At 50.1% G+C, this 24,231-nt stretch overlaps 1 protein-coding gene and 1 long non-coding RNA gene across 4 annotated transcripts; both read left to right on the forward strand.

Annotated features, from left to right (window-relative positions):
- Positions 1-708: 708 nt before the first annotated feature.
- Positions 709-19,782, forward strand: ZNF488 (zinc finger protein 488). 3 transcript variants are annotated; one of them, XM_030798492.1, is made up of 7 exons: positions 719-783; positions 1,179-1,283; positions 2,988-3,033; positions 4,254-4,386; positions 4,506-4,651; positions 5,708-5,826; positions 16,341-19,782. In XM_030798492.1, the coding sequence occupies exons 4-7, from the start codon at positions 4,353-4,355 to the stop codon at positions 17,470-17,472; spliced, it is 1,431 nt and encodes a 476-aa protein (XP_030654352.1). In that variant the 5' UTR covers positions 719-783; positions 1,179-1,283; positions 2,988-3,033; positions 4,254-4,352; the 3' UTR covers positions 17,473-19,782. The 3 variants fall into 3 exon arrangements, with proteins under 3 accessions (XP_030654353.1, XP_030654351.1, XP_030654352.1); XM_030798493.1 differs by lacking the exon at positions 1,179-1,283 and having other exon boundaries at positions 709-783; positions 4,474-4,651; XM_030798491.1 differs by lacking the exon at positions 1,179-1,283 and having other exon boundaries at positions 709-783.
- LOC115831221 lies at positions 5,847-9,243 on the forward strand. Its single transcript, XR_004026746.1, has 3 exons — positions 5,847-6,744; positions 7,407-7,627; positions 8,962-9,243. It is a non-coding gene; the product is annotated as an uncharacterized LOC115831221 (long non-coding RNA).
- Positions 19,783-24,231: the final 4,449 nt, after the last annotated feature.

A 24,231-nucleotide genomic window follows, 5' to 3' on the forward strand; every position in this document is an offset into this window, starting at 1 on the left:
TTCAGTGTGTGGCTTGCTTTTTCACTCCGTTTGTTGTTTTTTAATCAAAGTATAAATTCTTAATTTTAACGCACTTGAACTGTCATTTTCCACCATGGCCCGAGTCGCGGAGCTCGCCTTCCTGGCAGAGCGTTGCGTGGTCACAGCTGAGGTCTGGGGAGCAGAGGCGGCGGGCGCTCCCGGGGGGAACTGGGCGATTCCGGCGGGAGGAGGTGCGGATCGAGGGGCCGCCAGGCTGAGGGGGGAAAGAGGGCCAGGAGGCGGTGGGGGTCCTCGGCGCAGACTGGAGCCGCAGGCACCGCGCGCAGCCCTCGCCCGCATCGCCGAGGCCCCGTGGGCCCAGGAGCGAGAAGTCGGGCGCCCAGGACCAGAGGGCGTCGGCGAGAGCAGGCACCGCCTCCAAAGGACGCCCTCGCCCTCCCGCAGGCGATGGCGCCCGGCCCTGACCAAGCCAGCTGGGGGCGTCTCCGCGGAGCTGAGCCGGGGAAGGTCAGAAAGTCGGAAGGTCAGAAGGGGGTCAGAAGGGGGTTTTCTCCCGGGGTTGCGGGTTCTTCGGCCAGAGGCGCCCTCCCCTGCTGGGGCCGCCCACCCGCAAGCCCCGCCCCGAAGGCTGGAGCTTCCCTGGGGGTGGGCGACGCCGAGGCCACGCCCCAAAGGCGGGAGCGGCTTGGGGGCGGGCCCTGGCCGCCCTCAGGGCTCCAGCGCGAAGTTCAGAGCCACGCGCTGTGCTCTTGGCCAGGAGGAGGCTGTGCACCTCTTGCTCCACGTCTCCAGAGAGCTCAGGTGAGGCGCGCCCTCCTGTCTGCAGGGACAGAGCCGCGAACGGGCGCGGGCGGCGGGGTCCATCTCACTTCCACATCAGCCTTTCCCCAGGACAGGGTTGTTGAGTCCTGCCTTTGACTGTGGGGTCCTTTCCTTCCCAGTGTCGCCAGCTTCCTCTAGCTCTCTCCCACGTCGTCTCCGAGTCCCATCCCCGTTTCTGTTCCCCTTCTCTTCTCTCACTTTTTCTCCTCTGTCTCTTCTTTATTGTCTTCCTGTTTTCATTTACTTCTGTGTCAGTCTCTCTCTCTCCCTCTCTCTTTTCCTCTCTTTGTTTATTCTTCTCCCCTACCTTCCCCCTCTCCCCCCTGTTTTTTCAGCACTCAAGAATTCTGCCTATGATTTTTTTTTTCTCCCAGGGTGACTTTCAGGCTGCAGTACTTTTCATCCCTCCCTCTGTCTCTCCCGGGGTTTATCCTGTATTGCTCTGTTGTTCTCAGCCCGGGCTTGCGCTGGGCAGTAGGGTAAGAACTATGCATCAGCCCCAGATCCTTTCTCCAACAGATTATATCCAAAGATCTGGACATGTAACCTGTTCACTGCCTTTCCTAGGAAACAAAACAATACCAAATGATCACATTATAATGAGTTTTTAGAATAAGCTGAAATAACATACCTGGTTTTAGAGACAAGGGGTTGATTGAATCCTTTCCTTGACATTTTGCCTTTACTAATAGACACAGACAGCACAGCAGGAAGCTAAGCCTTGCAGAAGCATTTAGGGGATGTTCCCACCCACACCTGCCTTCTGGGCAGGCTATGCAATGCCAGGTGCAGGGGAGGGAGGGGACAGGATTCAGAGCAGGGTTGCAGGAAGAGAGTGGGAGGCCAGAGCTTTGCACCTGAAACATTTGAGGGAGCCTGGAAATAAGAAATTAACAGTAAATTTCTAAAATATGTAGTTGCCAATGCCACTGATGTACAGAAATGAAATTACTTAATTACTCCTGAGGGAGACATTAGACATTTTATGGCAGTAATTATGGCATTTGAAAGTAATTATTTTATGTACATTAGATAGGAGGGCCAAGGGGAAAATATTTCCTGTTAGTATCAAAGATTGTCGTAGATGCATAAGGGATGAACTCTAGAAAATCAAGCCTCATTCTTTTTGAAGGATAAAATAGAACTATATCGAGGCAATTTTTTTGTTTCTTGGTTAAAATGTAATCTTATCAGAGATATGTGGTTTAGTTTTTAATGATTTTTATGACACATACATATTTATATGTTCAAACATACACAAATACATAACATATATGCACTAAGTTATTAAAGAGCCCTTGTTTGTTTGTAAAGATCTTAATTACCAATAAAGCTTGAAGCTTTCACTTCTTGGAAATAAGTTAACATGATATTGTAGTTTATTATGACCTTTAATGAAAATTCAACTAATTTACTTTTGATTGATACAGAAATGGAAATTTGGCCATAGATAAATCACACAGAATTAAACAGAAATTAAGTATGATGAAGGCACATTGCAGTGTGTTCGGTGAAAGAATTTGCATATGCTAGATATTCTGGACAAATTCATAGGTATGTGCATGGAACTGTGATTTGTGAGGCTTTTTTCTGGTTTAAAAAGTTAAATTGCCTTTATGTCTAATCCCTGATCCCCAACATATGAGGATTCTGGGGGGGAGGGGTAAAAGACTTTGCAAATGATTTAGAATCATCATGTCTGCTTTGCTTGGCAGATTTCTTTCTTTTTTTTTTTTTTTTTTTTTTGAGACAGAGTCTCGCTCTGTCCCCTAGGCTGGAGTGCAGTGGCACGATCTCGGCTCACTGCAAGCTCCACCTCCCGGGTTCACGCCATTCTCCTGCCTCAGCCTCTCCAAGTAGCTGGGACTACAAGCGCCTGCCACCACGCCCGGCTAATTTTTTGTATTTTTTAGTAGAGACAGGGTTTCACCGTGGTCTTGATCTCCTGACCTCGTGATCCGCCCGCCTCGGCCTCCCAAAGCGCTGGGATTACAAGCGTGAGCCACTGCGCCCGGCCAAGGCAGATTTCTTTTCAGACATCCAAGAGGTGGCAACTTTTGTTTGAAACATATAATCACACCAATTATTTAAAAAAAAAAGACAAATTTAAATATTTTTAAACTTATTTTTCCTCATTAGTGGTCTGTGCCTCTGTAACAACATCATTGTCTTTTTATCCTTAGATGATGCTCTTGTTGGAACCTGGGAAGGTCAGAAGGAGTAGTTGAGGTAAAATCATGGACTTTTTACCTGAAGGCTGCCAGTAGAATTGAGACCACCCTCTCAGGCTCCACCTTTATTCTCTAGTTGTATTAGGAAAAGAGCTGCTGTTCCTTGTGCTCTTGCTATCTGGTGTGCACAGAGCCCTGTTGAGTCTTGTCCGTGAGTGCCTGAAGTGAAGATCACCATTCTTGTTTTACTTATGAAGAGACGGAGGCCCAGAGTGTTTGTCTGAGGTCCGGCAGGTGGTGGCAAGGTGGATTTGGAACACAAATAGTGCCCTGGAGCCTGAGTGACCAGGGCTAATTCAGTCTCATTATGTGACTTCCATGTTGCTGCAGCCCTGGCACATATAACGTCTAAAATATCACTCCACACAGCACCAGCCATTGCCTATTGGCATTGTTTGGCAGAACACTGCTCCCTGTTCTATGTCCTGGCCATCCTCAGTCATATCCATGGCAGACTCTCGATCTGCACAGCAGGGCCCCATTGAAGCACTGGATCTTTCCTCTGCTTTCACTGGCCCTGCTTCTGCACAGTCTCAGGCATCTGAGTGGGTAGTGAGATCACATCCACCCCTATGAGGGTCCACGTGGCCAAGTTATTTTGTACTAGGGCCACTCTCCCTGCTTCCATGGGTACTGGCTGTGTCCGCAGTCTCCTGCACTTGGCTTTCCTGGAATGCAGCAGGCATTGCTGCTAGAGGGGTCCAGGCATAGCTGGCCACAGAGCTGGTAGGGGCTGACCAGGAATTGCTCATCTCCCCAGTGCCACCAGCCAGCCTCTGGGAAAGCCTGGATCACCTTCAGTGTTGAATTTCCTCAGTGTGCCAGAGCCAGGAGGATTCCTGGAAACAGGTGTATTTCCTTTCTTAGGAGACCCCAGGACCTCACAATCCAAATGCAGAAAAGGCCTATAGATGATTGTCCTCTGGAATCTTCCAAAAGGGTCTGGGAAGCCTCTGCAGAGACTAGGGATACCAAAGGATTAGAAGACAGGAGGTATTTTCTGCTCTTGCATGTTTTAGCTGAAAAGAAAGGCAGATGCAGCAAAGCACTGTTGGGGGGAGCGGTGGGGGTACATGGTGTCTCTGAATAAGATCTGGTGCCTGACCTGCAGCTCAGAACAGCTTGAGGCTGGCCAGTTGGCTTGGGTTAGGGAGTGACTTCAGACATCCCAGGAAAAGAGGTTATCCAGCTGTTTGCCAAGAGTTATTTCTTCTGTAGGTGGAGCGGGAAGGAGAAAAATGCCCAGGCTGTTTGGTCATTCATTAAACACTGTTGTGCACTGGTCCCTGAGAGCTCAGGAGTAATGGGAAGGCTGCCATGGGGTGGACTCTGTCCCTTTGCACTCAGTGCGGTAAGAAGTGATACCCCTAATGTTTACTGAGCCAGGTTCCTTAGCACTTTCTCTATATTAATCCTTCTAATCTTTCCAACAACCCAGTGAAGAAAACACCAAGGTGACCCTCTTTATAGATCAGAAAACAGGCCTGGAAAGGACCCACGCCTTGCCCAAGGTCACAGGTTGGATAGAGCAGAGCTGGCCTCTGACCCTGGAGCCCGTGCACTTAAAATCTATGTGGATGGAAGGCTCGAAGGTTACCCGAGACAGCCTGGTTAAGGTGATAATGTGGGAGAATGTGGCCAGTGGTTCCCAGATGAGTGAATGATCAGTGTGCAGTCAGGGCCCAGAGGATGGGTGATAAACCGAGAACCACAAGCTCCTAACACTGTGGGGTGGGTGAGGCTTCATTTCCCAGGATGCAGCACCTGCTGAGTTGGGCAATAGGGGACCCTGGTTGATGGCCCAGGGTGGTTGGAAGCCTTGGGGAGATGTGCCCTTTGTTGGTGGGGAAGGCCAGGCATGGTTAGATCCCTTGTAGACTTGGGGAGCTCAGTTTCAGAAAGTTTCAAAGATCATCACTTGATTTCTATGATTCACGTGATCTGAGGGCTCTGAAAGTGGTGGGTGAGTCCTGGAATTAAATCTGTTTTGTTTCAAGTAGGAAAGACATGGGGTGGCAATGAGAGACATCTGTGCGGCTCAGAAAGATTGCTGAGGTCAGAGGGACAAGAGCCAAGGAGGACAAGAGGAGCCCTTCCCAGGACACTCACAATGACAGAGTGACGAGGGCCAGTAAAGAGTGTCAGGGGGTGAGAGCCCGGGTGTGAACTGAACCTACTGAGGAGAGCTGACGACCACAAAGCATCTTTTCATATCATGTTCGGAGCAAGGAGAACAAGAGCTTCATAGATCCATCGCCATCTAGGGCAGCTGGTGTCTGTGAAGGGGAGGAAGGCACAGCTCCACTGTGCCCACAGCGGTCTGGACAGAGGAGGATCTGCAGTTGCAAAGGGCGCAGGCAGGTCCCTGGAGGAAAGCAGGGGCCAGGTAGCGCTGGGCTGCAGTGTGTGTGCTCAGAACTCTGACCCAGAGAATGCCCTGGCCAGGGTATAGCATGACCTGGAATGAGATTCCCCCATCTGAGGTGCTGTCTGAGAGATGTTGGAGATGAAGCCTGCAGGTGGAAGAGACTCAAATCTGATGTTGGCCCTGGGAAAGATCCTAGACTAAGAAGGCTGTGAGTCTGTGGGCAAAGGAGAGATGTGCATGAGGAGCTGGTGGGGGCTCTCTGGGGACAAGTCATGCCAGACTCACGTCATTTTCCACCTTGCAGGTCTTTGGTGTGGCCCTTGTTCTGTCGGGGTTCTGGAGGACATCCTGTGCCCTGGCATCACTGACCTTACTCCATGCAGTGCTGATGCATGCCACAGCGGTGACCCTCTGTGGTCCCAGGTGGGATGAAAGGTCCCCAGCTAGTTCCTAGTTTCATCTCCTCATTTTCTCCATCCTCCTGCTCCTTATTAAGATCTGGATGTTAACATTGATGTAGTGTGAAGCTGGGTGGGATATTTAATTCAGCAGTTGGCAGTGTCTGGATCCACAATGGTCTCTGAAAGCTGAGATGCTGCCCTGAGTTTATCAGGATGGCATTTGGCAGATTGGAGATAAGTGCATCTGAATTGAGACACATAGCTTCCCTCATATGGTTTTTATGAAAATGAAATGAACAAGTTGCCTTATTTCATTTGTTAATACTATTGTTTGTCATGTAGACACTTACGTAGCCGATAAATGGTGACTTCTATTCTGATACCCTGAAGCATCCTGAAAGCAAATGTTCCATCCTGCTGTTAAGGAGAACTGGCTTCATCCAATTAGTCATACATGAGTAGGTCTGGGTTTCTCTGGAGAGACAGCTTAGCCTGAGCCCATTTTACAGATGGAAACCTGAGGCTCAGAAAGGTTGAGTGCTTTGCTCAGGATCACAGGGAGGAGTGATGGGAGGAGCCTCTGCCTCTTTGGGAGACACTGGCCGACATTCTTCTCTGACATCAGGCACCCCCTCTGAGGAATCCACTCAAAAAGGGCATCAGGAGTGCTGCGGAGCCTGCTGCACCACGTGGTTTGCATCCTCTTCATGCGGCAAAGGACCTGGACTTCCAGAAGTCACACAGGGTGGTCTGCAGGGCAAGGCGGGGTGGCGATATTCCGCAGGAGCTAGTCAAAAGCTTGTGACAAAAGGGCACGCTGAGGTTTTACGTTCACTTTTCTTGCTTTCTCTCTGATTTATCCCATGCTTTCACTCCATGAGAGGGTTGGCCTCTCTGTCTCATCTCCTTGAGAGCTCCTGCAGGAAGTGGCTGGATGCAGGTACATCCTTTCATGGCTGGGCGGGAAGCAGGGAGAGGAAGAAGCTTATTTGGCCCAGGCTATATTTATGCATAGCAAGCCATGGAGGCTCTCATCCACTCCTAGATTCTCCCTGAGCCCTGGGATAAATATTTTCTAAGGATGAAAATTCTGGAATGCTGAGTGGAGTCTGGCTCTGCCAGTACCTCTCACCAGTGGAGGGGGCACTTGAAGACCTTGAGTTCTAGTTTCGAGAACTTGAGGGTGGGGCTGGTGAGAGCGGATAGGGATGAAGGCATCCCAGCAAGGCTGATGCCACCTCCCCATGGGTGCCACCTTTACATGTGGTCAGTGCATGTCTTCCCTTCCACACCATGGGCACTTCCAGGGTGAGGCTGAAAGCTGGTCCATCCATGGAGGTCCAGTTTGGCACAGGCAGACCATTCGCGAAGCTCTGCCAGGGGAGCAGAGAAGCGAGTGGATTCATGTGTGGGGAGAACCAAGAGTGAGCACTTCTGGCGAGTGGAGATGAGGTTACACTTGCTCTCTCTAGGGGCAGGGCCAGGTGGTGAGGTGGCTGCCCCCTAGTGTGGGGGTGGGGGCCAGGCACAGCCAGACCCATCCTGCCAAGCCTGCATGTGCATTGCTCCAACGTTTGTCCTTCTGTGCCCCTATGCCTGCAGAGCCCGGTTCCCAGGTACCTGAAGTGGCCTGGCACTCCTGAGGGTCAGGAGAAAAAATGAGTATGGCAACCAGCAAGGAAGGAAAACTGCCCTCAACCAGGGTGCAAATGCAGTCGAATTAAGTCAGAGCTGGCAGGCGGAAACCCTGTGGGCTCTGTGAATGTGGCAGCTGCTGCTAGATGCTGACAGATGCAGGGGCAGGGCTGAGCCGGCGCCTCCAGGTAGCCGCCGTGTGTGTGTGTGTGTGTGTGTGTGTGTGTGTGTGTGTGTGTGATATTGCCGGCGCCTCTAGGTGGCAGCCGTGTGTGTGTGTGTGTGTGTGTCTGTGTGTGTGTCTGTGTGTGATTGTTATTGTTCCATGACAGAGTCCTGGAGGCATAGCGCTCCGAGCTGAGGTGAGTTGTCACATCCATAGCAATCAGGATGCAAACCACAGCGATGGACTCTGGCCAACTTTGTCAAGAAGGAATTAATTAGAAGGTTATGGTGGCAGGTAGATCACAGTGTCAGAGGAAGAACTGGAGAAATAAGCTCAAAAAAGACCAGGATTGAGCTATTCAGAGTTCCAGTACCAGACACACATAAGCAGCTTCTCAAACTGAAACTGGGTTTGGTTAGGAAGGATGCTGAGTACCATAAAACAGAACCAAGCCATCTGACTGCTCTTGTCATAGAGGTTGCATATTCCTCCTTTCCTGTCAGCTGGTATAAAAACCTGGGGCAAAGGAGGACCCTGCAGTCCACCCCACTCTTCCTGAGATGCCCTGTGGGGGCTGCAGAGATAGGCCAGGCACAGGCTGTCTCTCCCCAGGGACCAACGGTCCAGTGGGTGGTAGGGGCAACACTGACTCTGGCCAGGCAGGCTGCTGAAGGTAGTCTCTGCACCCCGAGTCAGTGCGGCAGCCCTGACGGTGTCTTGGTGTGAGCAGCTCGCAGATGCAGCCCAGTTGTTTTGCTTTCCGGGCTGCTTCTTGAGGGTCACCTCAAGTCTGCATACAAGGGTAGAGCTGCAAGCTCTGGAGAGAAATAGCACTGGGTTATAATTTCCCCTGGAGGACCTCTATAATTTCATGTCTCTGAGTGTGAGTTTGGCCACAGGCTCCTCTGTAGGTGTCTGCACTGGGAACCAGTGAGGACCCTCAGGCTTGAGCCCCCATTCTGCTGGATCTGGTGGTCTGGAAGGCTGGGCATAGTGTGACTGCCTCAGCCCCTCCATTTGTGCTAGGGCTGGGGGAGAAGGAGGATGGGGTGGGGAGTTCTCTGACTTCGAACAGTGGGAGTACACCCTTCATGGAGGATATGAGTGCAAATGGATGTCAAGGAGCCCAGAGCTCTTTGGAGCAAAGAGCTGGGCAAATTCCTGGCTCCCACTCTAACTCTCTCTCCTTATTCTCCCATACCTCCCTTGACAGGGTTGAATTTCACAATTGGGTCTGACCTGGCTTAGTGTGAATGAAAAGTGGTCATTTACAGGGATCCTCTCTGTCTCACCGAATTCCTGCTCCTCAGCCTTTTCCTCACGAATGAAATATACCCAGCCCTTCTTTTCCACTAGGACTTTGCCTGTGCCATCTTACCATCCCTGATTGGTGAACTCGCATTCATCCATCAACACCCAGAGATAATATCACCTCGTCAGTGGGACATTCCTCAGGCATCCCAGGCAGTCCATGGTCCATCCCTGATCTTGAAGCATTTCTCCCAAACCACTCAAGTGGGCTTGTCTCCATCCCAGGCCCTGTTACGAAGAGGTGTTTTTCTCTCTCACTGCATGTGGAGCAATACTTCCATGCTATTCATCCTGTTATCACAGAATAAAAGAATGACTGTCTCCCCTGAGAGATGTGGTGTGGGTCCCTGTGGCTAGACCATGTGATCTTACCCATAAACAGTCCTCACAAACACTCTTGATTTACGTCTGACCCACTCTTGTCACTGCCTGGCATTCGCGTGTGCCGTTCTCTCTGCCCTCTCTTTTCTTTGTATCTTTCTGCCCTTTGGAGGCCTCCTGCCTCTTCCGGTAAGGTCTCTCTGATTATTCTGGTGCCCAGAATTAGAAAGTGTGTGGGGTACACGCTGTGGTGTGTGGTAAGTGTTTAACAGCTGGTTCTCAGCATGTAGCTCCAACATGGATTTTGGGTGATATTTTCATTTACAGTGAAGTGTAATATGAAAGTGGAACAATGAACATATGTCAGAACTTCACTTGTTTGTCAGTGATCTAAATAACTTATTTCCTAAATCACATAATAGTTTTGGAATACTAGAAGAATAGTCCCTTAGCTTTTTGTGGGCTATTCAAAATACAACAGCTATCGACAAGACAACAATTTCAGTTTAATCTGCATTATTGACAATTTTTTCCCATTACTTTCTTAAGTCCAGACAATGAACAAAACAAGAAATCAAGCCTTGATTTATAGCATTTCCATAAATAATCCCATTCTGGCTGATTTCCTGATTCCTGGCCGCTCACGATATCCCCGGACATGGCGTGAGGAGTGGACCACGGCGAGCCCCCGCACTGGCAGGTGCAGCAGTATCCACAGCGTAGGCGATGGGAACGTGTAGTAGAATGACTAGGAAGTGATGGGTTCTGAGTATGTACTGCCTGTGTTTTTAATACAATTTCTTTGACTGTAAGTTTGTATAGTTTAGTTTTGAATAATGTCTGAGTTAAAACAGCTAACTGGAAACATTTCTGATCATCTCACAAGCTGCTGTGAGCTGGCTCCAGCACACCACTGGCTGCATGCCAAGAAAATCAAGTTGCAGGCAGAGAGGAAAACCTTCAGACAGAGTTGCATGGCTGTGTCCGCTCAGTTTCCTCAGGGGGTGAGCTTTATTAAGTGCCACAGTAACAGATACTGTCATTGGTTCAGTCAACAACCGCTTCTAACCCCATCTCACTTGGCTTTCCTGCACTGCAGAGGTTGGGATGCTAAATCCGTGTTTCCTTTGCAGCCAGGGTGCAGGCCTTTGACATAGATCCCCACAAGCAGCCAGGTACATCACCCAGCCCTGGATGTGCAGTCGAGTCCCATGAGCTGAAGTCTTTGGCAGGCAGGTGATATCTGTCAGTCACAGTGGCAGGGACATCTGGTCTTGTGGGGTGGCTGTGGTGGAGTTTGTAGGAGTTTGGTCCCTTGTGATGGGTGCTGGTACCAGCAGAGTTTCTACTAGACAGTGCCAGGGCTAGGCTTTTTTTCTGGCTATCCTGACCCTTGGAGAGCACCCAAGCTTGGTCTCTGGCTCTCACAGAGATTTAATGAGCTGCATGATAGCCTTTAATAAGTTCCTTTCTGTTTAAACTACCCGGGTGGAGGCTGCTGTCTGCAGGTAGGAAGCCCTGATTGCTGGAACCTAAGGGATGTGAGAAATCACTGTGGAGTGTCAAGGTAACCAGGGATCTGCTCCTGGGACCTGTTAATCTGCCTCTTTTAGAAGGAGTCCACAGTCCTGTTTGTGTTTGAATATTCATGAATGTTAGAAGAGCAACTTAGTCTGGGTATGGCTATGGCTGACAGAAGTATCACACTGTGGCACAGTTGATTATTAGATCTGCATTTTTTGCCCTTTAGCTTGTCAAAATAATGTCTAAAAAACCAGACTGATCACAAGAGATGCATCATAATGCCACATAAAGATGTCACTCGGCGCCTTATGGTATTTAGGACCATAGAGGCCACCTGGTCCAGCCTCCTCATTTTGCAGCTGAGCAAGATCTTTGAAGGACAAGGACCTGCCCAAGGCCGTCTAGAAACACTGAAGTTGAGACTCATACCCAAGCGTCTTAACTTTTGCCCACCCCACGCTGTTTCTCAGTCTTAACCAGCAAGTTTTCCTTGTTATTTTGGTTTGTCTTACGTCTGGGTTTGATTTGGAAGCACGTTTCAACATCTGGTGAAGACATGGGAATAAAACAGTGTAGGTGGGTGGAGCACCTAAGAGCGGAATGTTTGGTGTTCTCTCAGGGTACACTGGGCAAGGCCTGCTGGGCCGTCCTTCCTCGCCACGCTGCCTGCGTTTATTCAGTTAAGAAAGTGGCACATTTTGTATCTTTGAGAATGCAAGTATTTTAGTTAGGAGAGTGATGTTCCGTCTATGGAAGACTTTGCCTCTCTCCATCATGGGCTTGGAGAAGGTGTCCCGTGTCCCAGCAGCATGGCTCTGTACAGTCATTGATTCTTTTGTTTACTTCTCCATGCCTTACATTTTGTTCCTGTCCCTTGACCACCAAGAAATAAATGAACGTTCCTGAGGCACTGACATGGGCCAGGCGAGGTGGGAGCCTCCTTCTGGATATTATTTTCCTATTTAAATGCATTATTTTCCCACTCATTTCACGATTGCCCAGTATTCAGAGAAGTTGCATTACACAACTGAATCTCCATAATAAATGCGTGGAGGTGAGATTCGAACCCACGTCTTTCCCATTCTACTTTTTGTGCCTTTCTGTTTTATTTTGCTTCTTGGTGTTCCTGTGTATTATTAATAGTCTGAAGCTTGGAAGTAGATGCAATAGTCATTAGAGTAAAGAAAATACAGTGTTGTGCTCTCTGAAGGATAACAAGGACATTTTTGTTGTAATTACTATTTTGATTTTTCTTTTAAGAATGTTGCCGAGGAAGGAAAACAGAGGGAAAAACCAGCAAAGCTCACCGTGTCTAACTTTTGCCACATGCATGGACCTAATTTCTTACTTGCCAAGCACTAGAGCCTTTATTTTTGAGACTCTGTGTGGGTGGCTGAGTTCTGCGTGCTTGCTGGGGTTGGAAAAATCTAGTGTGATGGGGGTCAGTAGCCCCATGACACGCCAAGGCAGAGTAAACCACAGAGCTTAGTCTGCCATAGGTGTGGCCTCCTTCCTTCCTCACATCTGTGTAAACACCTGGCAGGAGGTGCCTGATTCCAGGGGGGATGAAGCAGCCTCTGCCCATCCCTCCATCACCCATCAAGAGCCCTGGACACACATGAGGTTGAACTCCCACATGATGGCTGCTAGGGGAGTTTGTCCACCTCTCACTTAGGCCAGGCGCGTGGCAGCTCACTGCGGCAGACGTCCTGTGGGCGAGGTCGGTGCTGTCCTGATGTCCTTGATATTTTTCTTTATCTGGCCTAGTTTGAGACCAGTACTTTCCCCTGCCTGTGACCCCTGACTTCATTTGCAAAGTTTTCTCATGCACTTTCTGAAATTTTCATGACAGAGAGCCCTGGAGGAATTTGGGGCAATGATGGAGGTGGAAGAAGGTTTAGAGCTAGGAATCTTCATGCATTTTCTCTGTTTTCTCCTTCTCTTTATTTTTTTTCTTGACCTGTGCTTCACACTGGTCTCTGTCTTCTCCATGCTTAGAAAGCAGAGGAGGCTTGAGCTTCCAGCAAAGACCTTGCCACATGTTACTGGAGACAGGCTGGTGCATGGAAGGGGTGTGTGGGGAGGGCTGACAGGAGGGTGTCCCTCCCCTGAGCATCACTGGTGGCTCTATTCTCGGCCAGTTGCTCTTTGTCCCCACATTTCAGGTTCTCTTCCCGCATTCAAGCATGGGCAGGGCCAGGGCTGCTGTTTCAGGACTGCATACAGCCCTGAAGTTTTCTCTGGGCCTCCATAGGGGACCTTCCTGCTCTGAATTCCACATGCATTCTCCAGGCCACACTGCGGGCCACACTGCACACTCACCCTACTCTCCAGCCATTTCCAACTACTTAGAATTCAGTCAGTGTTGAGAGTCACCAGTCTTATGTAGACTGGAGCCTGGCACATAGTAGGTGCTTTGTGCATGTTTACTGAGTGAATGAATGAACAGAAAATGAAATGCACTTTGCCTAAAAGCTGATCTGATCTGACCCGAGTGCCCAGGCATTTCACCCTTCTTCCAAAGCTCTCCTTTTGTTCCTGTGGCCCAGGGAATGCTCAGCTCCAGGCTTGGCAGAGGAGAGGTCTCTCTAGGCAGTGTGAAACAGACTGTGAAGCCCCCATGAGAAATAGCCCACCCACTGGGCAGGCCCCTCCACTCCCAGGAGACTCCAGCCAGAGCACTCCAGCATGGGGGCTAGGACTCCTCTTTTCCAAAGGAGAGTAGACAGCGGGAGGAATTCACCTCAGAATTATTTCCTGAAGCAGTTAGGAAAGTAGCATCTCTGAAGTCACAGAGGCTTCAGCTCCACTGGGCTGTGAGAATCCCTTACAGAATTCTGACCCCAACCAGGCAGAAAAGGGCACTGCCGCCTTTAAAACAATTGACTGCAGAACAAAACAAAATGCTAAAATAAGACTAGAGTAGTTTGAAAATATTGGAAAGTTGAGAAAAAACTCCCCCAAATTCCATGATACCAGCATCATCATAGGATATAGCACATTTCATATATAGCGTATTATATGGTATATTATGTACACATACTATGTATACTATATGTTATATGGTGTATGTACATAGTAAAAATTATTTTTCACATATCTATTGCTTTGGTATGTTTTCTTTCATGTTTTTGTTTATTTGGTAGATAGGCTTTTCTCCTGTTTTGTTTTACAACATATTTATATCTGACACTAACATTGTATTATAAGCTTTTTTTCCCATACTATTGCATAGTCTTTATAGCCACACTTAAAAAATGAATCATTTATTTCTAAAAACAGTCAGGTCCATTTTATTTTGTCTTCTGGATCCTGCCCCTCCCCGGGCACTCTCCCACTGCAGAACTGTGTTAGGCTCAGTTCCCCAGAGAGCGCTCAGGTTCTCCACACCACAGGCCCCATGCAAGCTTCTTGTGAACCCTGGGCAGCCCCTTCTGGGTCCTCAGAGCTCAGTTTAGATGCCACCATTGCCTGTTTGCAACACTGGCACATGTGCAGGTCCCTGTGTTCTGTACAGCTGAACTCAGGACTGCCTCATCACCACTGTCACTAGCGCACCTCACGCAGGGCCCGCATGCTGGATGCTCTCAGTGAATGCTTGCGGAATGAACGGAAGAGGGAATCAATGAACAAATGACCTGGTGGTCATTTTCTGTGTTTCCTCCTGGGGTTTTTCCTTTGGTGTATGCATTTTGTGTGTGTGTGTGCATAGAATAGGTTACACCAAATCTATAATCTTTTTGTCCCTTTGCCTCCTCAGCATTCGTTCATAAGCATAGCGAGCATCACTGTCCGAGGCTGCACAGGGCTTCGTCTTGCATATGCATCCTGCTTAGTTCACCATGTTTCTGGAGTTATGCATTTACTTGCTTGTTGCTTTCACCACTATAAACCATACTTCATTTCCGTCTCCTGTTAGGCGGATCTGACCCCTCAGCCTGCCTCTTCCAGCCATGGTCAGACTGTTGTTAGTCCAGCGCCTGAGGGAGAGTACTTTCAGAGTTCCAGGCCCTTGTGTGACCTCCACCCTTAAGGTGACTCTTGGCACCCACAGGCCAATCAGCTGTATTCTCAGAGAGCTCTGAGAATACAGGCTGCTGGGCTATTTCCCTAAGGAAAAGCTGGGTGGGTTCTCACTGGGGTTGGAACCAAGGGGAGATGAGGAAATGGGAATAGATTGGACGCCCTTGGTGGGGCTTCATAGTCTGATCTTACATCAGAGTTGGAAAGCAAAGCATGCCCTTCTGCCACAGCTAGTGGTTTCCCCACCTGCTCCTGAGCTGTGGACTGGGCAGGGGCCAAGTGCCCGGCAAGGAGCACAGGGAAGGAGCAGGAGGTGGAGAAGCTCAGAGGCAGGCTGCAGTCGGTTCCTCACCCTTCTCACCATGCGGGTGTCTCCTCCCTTGGTCCTATGGGAATATGGTGGGCTCACATTCTCCTCTCTGTGGAGGAGCAGGTCATAGGCCACACTCTTTGGGAGGAGAAAGTTGACTTCTTTCTGACAGTTGCTGTCCTGTCATTCATTCATTCATTGATTCAGCAAAGGCTTCCTGAGCTCCTGTCCTGTTGCAGGCATGATTAAGTACTGCAGATGTGAAGGTGAATTGACATATTTGGGTTCTTAGAGTTTGCCTCTAGCAGACCACAAACAAGTAAATATAATGTTGCACGTGGTGCATGCAGGCTTTTGGTGCCCAGGACAGTGATGGCACGGAAGAGGGCGTGTTGTCTGTGTCTGACAGCACTGGGGAAGCCTCAAGGGGAGGCTGTGCCTGAGGTGCATTTTGGAATGAGTTCACAGGTACGATGGGAATGAAGCTGTCCATGTGTACTTGGGAGTTGGGGGAAGGGTGGGGACACATGACTCTCACAAGAAGCATGGCTCTGAGAAAATTGGAGACCATGTAGAAGCTGACAGGGAATGTGATGTGGACAAAGGGGCCACCAGGCCGGGAGGCAGGTCTGGTAGCCCGAGGAGCAATGGGTTGACATTAGGGCTGGGACAGAGAGGGCTGCGTGAGGAGCAAAGACCATGAAGTCCATGGTCCTCCAACACTGCGACCCTGATGCTGCAGCCTCCCTGTGCCCTCAGCACTCAGCCAGGGCCAGAGTGAGCTCGAGCATGGAGCAGGGGCTGAGGGTGTGTGGCTTCCTCATGATGGAGTCTACTTGTTGACAGATGACCCAGAAACTTCTGAAGGGCCCCCAAAGCCCTAACGCAGCCCCCAGAGCAGGCTCTTTCCCTTCCCCTCCAGACTCTCCATTTCATGCCTTGTTAATCCCCAGGAACCACTTCTGACAGGGGAACCCTGCGTTTCTCTCTACTGAGCTGTAGAGGCTGCTGCCCATGGGCATTTTCAGTAGAGACCTCAGTCCCTACTCTGCCTCAGGGAGGTGGGCCCTGGAGGACAGTGCCATCCATGCTCCTTGTCTCCTGAGAGGTGGTGCAGTCAGCACACCCATCCCACAGACAGCGGAGGAGGCCTGAGCGTCAGGGTCCTGTCTGATACCAGCTCATGATGCACTGTGCCTGAGTGATGAATGCCCATCTCACTGCCTGTCACTTCCTCTCTCTGCAGGGCCCTGTGGCCGAGTGTGTCCAGCCCAGTGTCACAGGGAGCTTCCATATCTCATGGCTCCTTGCTGGGCCAAGCCCTCCAGAACCCCAAACCCCCAAAGACTGATGGCTGCCAGAGTGGCTACCTTGCTTATCCTGTGGCCCCACCCCTGGTGATCACCATGGCAGCTGGGAAGGGAGCCCCGTTGAGCCCATCGGCTGAAAACAGATGGCAACTTAGCGAACCTGAGCTGGGCCGGGGCTGCAAGCCAGTGCTGCTCGAGAAGACGAACCGCCTGGGCCCTGAGGCTGCTGTGGGCAGGGTGGGCCGGGATGTGGACAGTGCGGAGCTGGCACTGTTGGCAGCCCCAGGCAAGCCCCGACCTGGCAAGCCGCTGCCCCCGAAGGCACTTGGAGAGCAGAGGCAGAGCGCCTTCACGGAGCTGCCGAGGATGAAGGACCGGCAGGTGGATGCTCAGGCCCAGGAGAGGGAGCACGATGATCCCACAGGCCAGCCTGGTGCCCCACAGCTGACCCAGGACATCCCCAGAGACCCAGCTGGCAGCAGAGTCTTCTCTGTGTGGCCCAGCGGAGCACGAGGTGAGCAGAGAAGCGCCTTTAGCAAACCAACCAAGCGACCAGCAGAGAGGCCTGAGCCAACCTCAGTCTTCCCTGCAGGGGAATCTGCAGACGCCCTGGGGGAGCTGTCTGGACTCCTCAACACCGCAGACCTCGCTTGTTGGGGTCGACTTTCAACTCCCAAGCTTTTGGTTGGTGATTTCTGGAACTTGCAAGCATTGCCACAGAATGCTCCACTCTGTAGCACTTTCCTGGGTGCCCCTACACTGTGGCTGGAGCACACCCGGGCCCAGGTGCCCCCACCCTCATCATCCTCCACCACTTCGTGGGCCCTCCTGCCACCCACCCTCACCTCCCTGGGCTTGTCCACCCAGAACTGGTGTGCAAAGTGCAACCTGTCCTTTCGCCTAACATCCGACCTGGTCTTTCATATGCGATCCCACCACAAAAAGGAGCATACGGGGCCTGACCCACATTCTCAGAAGCGGAGAGAAGAGGCCCTCGCCTGCCCTGTGTGCCAGGAGCACTTCCGGGAGCGCCACCACCTCTCCCGGCACATGACTTCTCACAGCTAGCAGGTGGCCGCAGAATGACCTGCCAGGTGCGGCAGCCAGCCTTTGGCAGAGGGGGGCTCCCTGGGCCTGCCTTGAGGGGGCTGTCATGGTCCTTTGCAGAGCTGCCGCTTTTGGCATTCATGGATAAACAGCTCAGGCATAATTTGAAAAAGCCACACCTGCATGATGTGTTTTGAAGGAAATGAAGTCCTGAAATAAAGTGATGGGCTTTGCAAATCCAGGGTAGAGGCCCTAACAGGCACAGAGAGCAGGGAAAACTCCTGGCACACATCGTGGGCTTTGGAGGCACACGAGCCTGGATTCGAATCTGGGCTCTTTCACATACTAGCTGTGACCCTGGACAAAGAGCTTTAACCTGCTGAGTCCCCATTTTCTCATCTGTGAAATGGAGATGATAACACTGTGTCTTAGGTTGGCGTTCAGATCACATGAAAGGTGTATGGAAAGTGGCCAGCATTCTGCCTGCAGACCCCGAGCACTGAGTCAACAAGGTTTGTGATGACGTCTGTACTAGTTAGCTATTGTTATTAACAAGATCTCCATGGCAGATAAGTGAAAGCATCTGTCTAAGTCATGAGTCTGTGGGTTGGCTCAGGTTAAGCTGAGCTTGGCTGGGCTTGGCAGCAAGTCTCAGATTTGATCAAGTCATGTTCATTTTCTTCCTCGGCTGGTGAACTACCCAGAGCGAGCATGCTTCTCTCGCGGTTATGCCAAGAATACAAGAGGGTGAGTCTAACAAGCACACCGCAAGCCTCTGATTGGGTCACATTGCCACTGTCCTCTCAGCCCATACAAGTGGCAGGACCAGGCCCAATATTGAGGAGTGGAAAAGTGTAGGCTGCCCTTGGTGAAGCTATGACAAGGGAGTGAGCATCCATCCCCTCCACAGGAGGGTGAGGAATTGGGACAGGTAATTCCAGCCAACACCTGGTCCATAGTTCTTCACACTGTGAGCATATGAATAGGGGAAATAGAACCCCCTCCCCACCACCTACACACATGCCCTTTTACCTTCCAAGAATAGGACATGTGCAAAAACTAGGCTTCCACATCGTGAGGCTGGGGAGCATTCTAGGTACCATTCATTATCTACTGCGTTTCGGTCAGTAGCTGTTGTAGGTACCCGCATCAGCCCTTGTTCCTAAGGATGTGTGGAGCCCAGGCCATACTCTTTGACATTGCACAGGTCAGTCTGCGTGAAAGCCCTTTGTGGGGAATTTTCAAGCCAGTGTCGTTTTTGCACTAGTTTCCACCTCACTGTCAGATATTGTTCTTTTGATATGCGGTTTCCAGCCCTCCAATGAGTCCCCGGCACAGAGCTCAGGCTTGTGGCTGGGAATAAGCCAGGGTGAGCAGGTAGGGATCTCAGCCAGCCCCCCAGACTGCACCTCTTCTCTTGCTCTCCTCTGTCCACCCTTCCATGCAGCAGCACTCCCACCTGGCTGCTCTGATGTCCTCGCTCCCTCCATTCCTGCCTCTCACCATGCACCCATCCATTGTCCACACACACACAACCAGATACTCTTCTGAAAGTGTAACTCAGATGATGCCTCCAACCCTGTGGCTGCCCTTCACACTTACAGGCCTAACCCCAGCAAGACCTGCCAGCTGCTTCATGAGCAAGTCCCTGCCTCGTGTTAATTTTAAGCACTCATTTCGCTCTCCCTCTGTGCCAGGCAATAGCATAAGCACTGGAAGAATACAGATTTTACAGTGAGTCCTACAATAGCCCTGGGAGGCAAGAGCTGTTTCCTTTCCATTTCTACAATGAGTCAATTGCAGATGACGCTATAACACTTCCAGTGTTTCTGACACTTCCCTGAAGCTATACCTGCTACCTTCATGGGCTGAGCTTGCCCTTATGAGGCCCACAGGTGGCGGTGGGCAGAGGGGACCCCGCTATACCACCTCGCTGCTGTTCTGCTGTCTGCTCCCGTGTTCTGACTGCAGCTCTCGTGCCGTTTCTCAAGCCTGGGCTTCATTCAGCATTTTCTTTCTAGCTCTTCATGCTGCTGCTCCTGCTGTGGTTCCACAGGGCTTCTTCTCACAGGTCAGCTCCTTAGAGAGGTCTCCCAGATTCCCCATAAAGCAGCCCTGCAGCCTCTGTCTCTCTCAGCCGCATCACCCTGTTGCTTCCTTCACAGCATGTCTCACCATCTGCAACTATCTTTCTGTTTGTCGTCTTGTTGATTTGCTGCGTCCACACTGTCACCTCCTTGGGAATAGAGGTTGGTTTGTTTACTGTGCATCCCTGGTGCCCAGAACAGGGCATGCCATATTGTTGGTGCATAATAAATATTGTAGAAATAATTTCTTTGTGAGAAGCTGGGTCTGAATATGTGTGCAATCTTCCTTTGGCTGTGGAGGGTTGCAGGAGGCTGCCATGCAGCTGGAAGTTTCCATGTGTACTGAGCTTCCTTCACCTACACTGTCTCCCTGGCCTGGCAAGGGATTGAGTGAGTGGGTCCATTTCCATTCATTTATTCAGCATCCCTGGGCACTTTGAGCTGAGCCTCAAAGACAAGTATGTGCTGGTGATTTGGTGGTGCAGGCAGGGGAGCAGTGGCTGAGGAGAAAGACCAGTCCAGAGTCTGCAATTGTGTCAGGGTGTGAGGAGGAGATGGAGGGGCAGGGGTAGTAGGGCCTCACGGGAGAGCGATTTGGACCGAGGGGACTGAGGGCTTGGCTCAGAGAGGCACTTTGGGGGTGCTCTCCAGCTGCAGTGGGAAGCGTGGCCTGGAGAAGGGAGTCTGAACCCCCTGAGCTCATTGTCTTTCACATCTAGAAGAGGGAAGGGTGCTCCCTGCAGGTGCCAATAAGGCATCATCATTCCCACAGGGACACTGGGAGGTCCCTTGCTTGCTAAGACAAGACAAGGAAAGCTCAGCCTTGCCAGCCCCTTTAGGTGCTGTGTGGGGGTACCATTTACACATGGAGAGGCTGAGCACAGAAGGCAGCCGAAGCTACGGGAGCCTCCCCGTGTGCTGTCTCAGGTGAGGCAGGAAAGGGCAACTCAAGGTCTCGGCATGAGGCCCCACACTATGCATTTGACACGCAGTAGCCGGGAGGCAGATTGTTATTAATAATTCCCACTCTACTGCAGATGACATTAAACTCCAAGAGGTCAAGGACTTTCCTAAGACCATGGGCTCAGGAGCATCAGTGCAAGAATAAGACTCCAGGACCCCAGATTGAGCTCGTGTCCTTTTTAGCCTGCCACTTGTCTGCCCAGCCCAGTGTGGTCAGGTGGCATTGTGGATGGTTCAGGAACTGGGACAGCAGCAGGTGTAGGCTCCCTGTCTCAAATTTCAACTCACACCTGCTGCTTGTAAACACACACACTTTCCTATCACCCTTCTCTCCAGCACTGTCACTATCTTGCATACTAAGTCTTTCACTGATTTATCTTGCTCACCGTGTCTCCTATCACTAGAATGTAAGCTCTGTGAGGGATTTTTGGTGGTTTTTTTTTACCTGCAGCATTGCTGGCATCTACAGAAATGTAGGCACATAGTAGGTGTTCAACAAACATTTGTCGAATGAATGAACGAATGAGTGAGAAGCCTGGTCCTGGCCTGGCACTTGCCACATCTCAAATCAGCTTCTCGGGAGGGTTTTAGGATCTATCAAGTGCTGTGCGCAATTGTCCTTCTCTGGCTTAAGTGATTGGTTTGCAATTTCTGTGAAATCTCTTTGAAAGGCAGACATGTGCCAAGACATGATAGACACTTAGAACTGAAGGGATTTTAGATTTCTAGACCACCCCCTCCCTGTACAACATTGGACTTTGAGGTCCACAGACATGAGCTGATGTGCTCAGTGTTGCAGGACAAGTGGTGGTGAGGTCAAGGTTAGAACCACTGAGAGGGCTGGACCTTGCCCCATCCACAATCCATGCGGAACCTCAGCTAGGCCAAGCGACAGTTTACACTGCACGTGACTAGAACAGCCTCACCTGTAATTATTACTAACCTCAACCAGTTACACCATTCCCAAGCAGGATAGGCATTTAGGAAAATTCGAAGTTATAAAAAACAACACACTATCTTCTCCAACTCTGATTTTTAAGTTGGAGTTAATTTTGGTAAAAATGGATGTAGATCCAAATTGCTCACAGCCAGCCATTTAAATGGACAAACTCAAAAGTGATTTGTGGAAGTGATGGGTTTACAGCTTGTTAATACTGCGGTCCCTAATTATCACCAGGCTGGGTTCCCAGAGTCTCTTTGGGAGTCAAATCCTCTCTTAGCCCTTCTCCATTTCTGCCCTCCTGTATCTCCTGAAGAGTAGACATGTTAAATCATGGTTTTGCCCAAGCTCTCTCTACCACTTCCATGGTCTGAATGTTTGTGTCTCCCAAAACTTATTTAAAACCTAACCCCTGAGGTAATGGTATTAGGAGGTGGGGCTTTTGGGAGGTTGGAATTAGTGCCCTTACAAAAGAGCCTGGGCGCAGTGGCTCATGTCTGTAATCCCAGCACTTTGGGGGGCCAAGGGGGCAGATTATGAGGTCAGGAGTTTGCGACCAGGCTGGCCAATATGGTGAAATGCCATCTCTAGTAAAAATACACACACACACACACACACACACACACACACATACACAAAATTAGCTGGGTGTGGTGGTGGGCACCTGTAATTCTAGCTATTCAGGAGGCTGAGGCAGGAGAATTGCTTGAACCCAGGAAGTGGAGGTTGCAGTGAGCCAAGATTGCACCACTGCACTCCAGCCTGGGCGACAGAGAAAGACTCTGTCTCGGGAAAAAAAAAAAGAAAGAAACCCCAGTGGCTGGCCACAGTGGCTCATGCCTGTAATCCCAGAACTTTGCGGGGCTGAGGTGGAAAGATCGCTCAAGGACAGGAGTTTGAGACTAGCCTGGGCAACATAGTGAGACACCCCTCTCTACAAAAAATACAAGAATTAGCTGTATATGGTGCTGTGTGTGCCTATAGTCCCAGCTACTCAGGAGGCCGAGATGGGTGGGGTGGGCAGGGGAGTTACTTGAACTCAGGAGTTTAAGGCTGCAGTGAGCTATGATTGTGCTACTGCATTCCAGCCTGGGCAACACAGTGAGACCCTGTTTCTAAAAAATAAAAATAAAAATAAACCTCAGAGACCTAGTTCCCTGCTTCCACCATGTGAGAATGCAGCTGAAAGTTGCCATCTCCCAACTAGGAAGATGGCATCAAACGCCAAAGCTGCTGGCACCTTGATCTGGGACTTCCCAGCCTCTAGAACTGTCAGTGATAAATTTCTGTTGTTAATAAGTCACCCGGTTTATGGTATTTTGTTATAGCAGCCCAAATGGACTAGGCAGTCACCTTCTATACGCCAGTTAAGAGTTGGCATGAGATGTTGCCACAATATATCACATCAGCAGGTATTAGTTTTACAATCCTGGGTAAGAATTACTGCATTCCTTAAATTCTCTATGTCTAATTGAATCAGCTTAGCACCCCGTCCTGTGGTCCTGGTAAGATATTCACCCTGTCACTATTGAATTCCTAACCTGTCTTTCAAGCTTACAAAAGCTCCTCAATGCCCCACCTTAAGATTGTACCCTGTCACTTGGTGCCCCAGGGTGTCCCTTTGCTGTTCTGGCCAGCTTTGCCTCTATCCTCCATTCTCCTAGGATCTAGGGCCTTGGTGGCTTTCTGGCAAAGCTGTTGGTAGGCATGTGACACGAAGACACTGAGTCGATGAGCAGAAAGTCTTGACTGACCTCGTGGAACAGAGGAGGGAAAATATCTACAGTAGCTGGAAACATGGCAAATTCTATCTTAATAAATTATCTCCCAGCAGCAGCCATTCAATTCAGATTTATAAAAGTCCTCAAAATATGCTAATAAGGCTAAACTGAGACATTCTGAATTCAGATTCATTTTGGTTCTCAATTTTAACAGAGGCCAAGTTTTCTTTTTGTTTTTACCTGGGAGAGAAGTAAAACCACTACAAAGATGGGCTCCTGGAATTCAACTTCTTGCCAGTTCCTGCATCTCTAGGCCAGGGATCCTAAGCTCAAACGTCTATTGAAGCAGGCTAATGAGTGGATAGAGCTGCCTGTAAGTGGCAATGGTAGGGAGCTCAATGCCTAGGTGAAGACTGCACAGCCAGGCTGGATGCAGGCCTTGAGAAAGGCCAGAGTTCAGGTCTTTATATGAAATTCATTGTCAACTGACTCAATAGTTTTGCAAACACTGATGGGTGGCCAAAGTGGCACGGATTCATGGAAGCATGTCAGTGGTGGTGACGGTGCAGGGTCGCCACCAGCCAGTGACCCCTTACTCTGTTATGCTCCCAGCTTTGGAACACGCCGGTGCTGGGCCTGGCGCTTCTAACCTCAGCCGTACCACCCTGTTCCTGTGAGCACAGAGAAAGAGCCCTTATCAGGGGTGAAAGTCGCCAGAGTAGCCCCCAGGCCAGGCTTGCACTCCTCATTCCCTTGGAAAGTGATGGCGCCATCTGGAGGCAGCAGGCCTTCCTGAAGGCCACTTCCCTTCAGAGGGAATCACACACGCTTGTCATTTGCCTAATTTTGTTGTGTTTTTAGAAGTCATGTGGTAGGTCTACAGATGGCATAGCAAGATCAGAACCTCATAGAATAAACCTTTTATTTGAAAAATAAGCCGTTCTCCAACACGTGTTAGGTTGTGGCACTTCCTAAGAGAGAAGAAGTTTCAGAAACCGTTTTGTTTGTTTGTTTGTTTGTTTGTTCTGTTTTTGGAGATGGAGTCTTGCTCTGTTGCCTAGGCCAGAGT

Source organism: Nomascus leucogenys, chromosome 18, assembly GCF_006542625.1.
Source record: "Nomascus leucogenys isolate Asia chromosome 18, Asia_NLE_v1, whole genome shotgun sequence".
Taxonomy (NCBI): domain Eukaryota; kingdom Metazoa; phylum Chordata; class Mammalia; order Primates; family Hylobatidae; genus Nomascus; species Nomascus leucogenys.

Excerpts from the sequence above, each read along its gene's own strand:
- ZNF488 (XM_030798491.1), top strand. The coding sequence starts at position 4,353 with ATGGGGTGGACTCTGTCCCTTTGCACTCAGTGCG. Across the intron at positions 4,652-5,707 it reads CCCGAGACAGCCTGGTTAAG|GTCTTTGGTGTGGCCCTTGT; the intron begins GTGATAATGTGG and ends TCCACCTTGCAG. Across the intron at positions 5,827-16,340 it reads GTGACCCTCTGTGGTCCCAG|GGCCCTGTGGCCGAGTGTGT; the intron begins GTGGGATGAAAG and ends CTCTCTCTGCAG.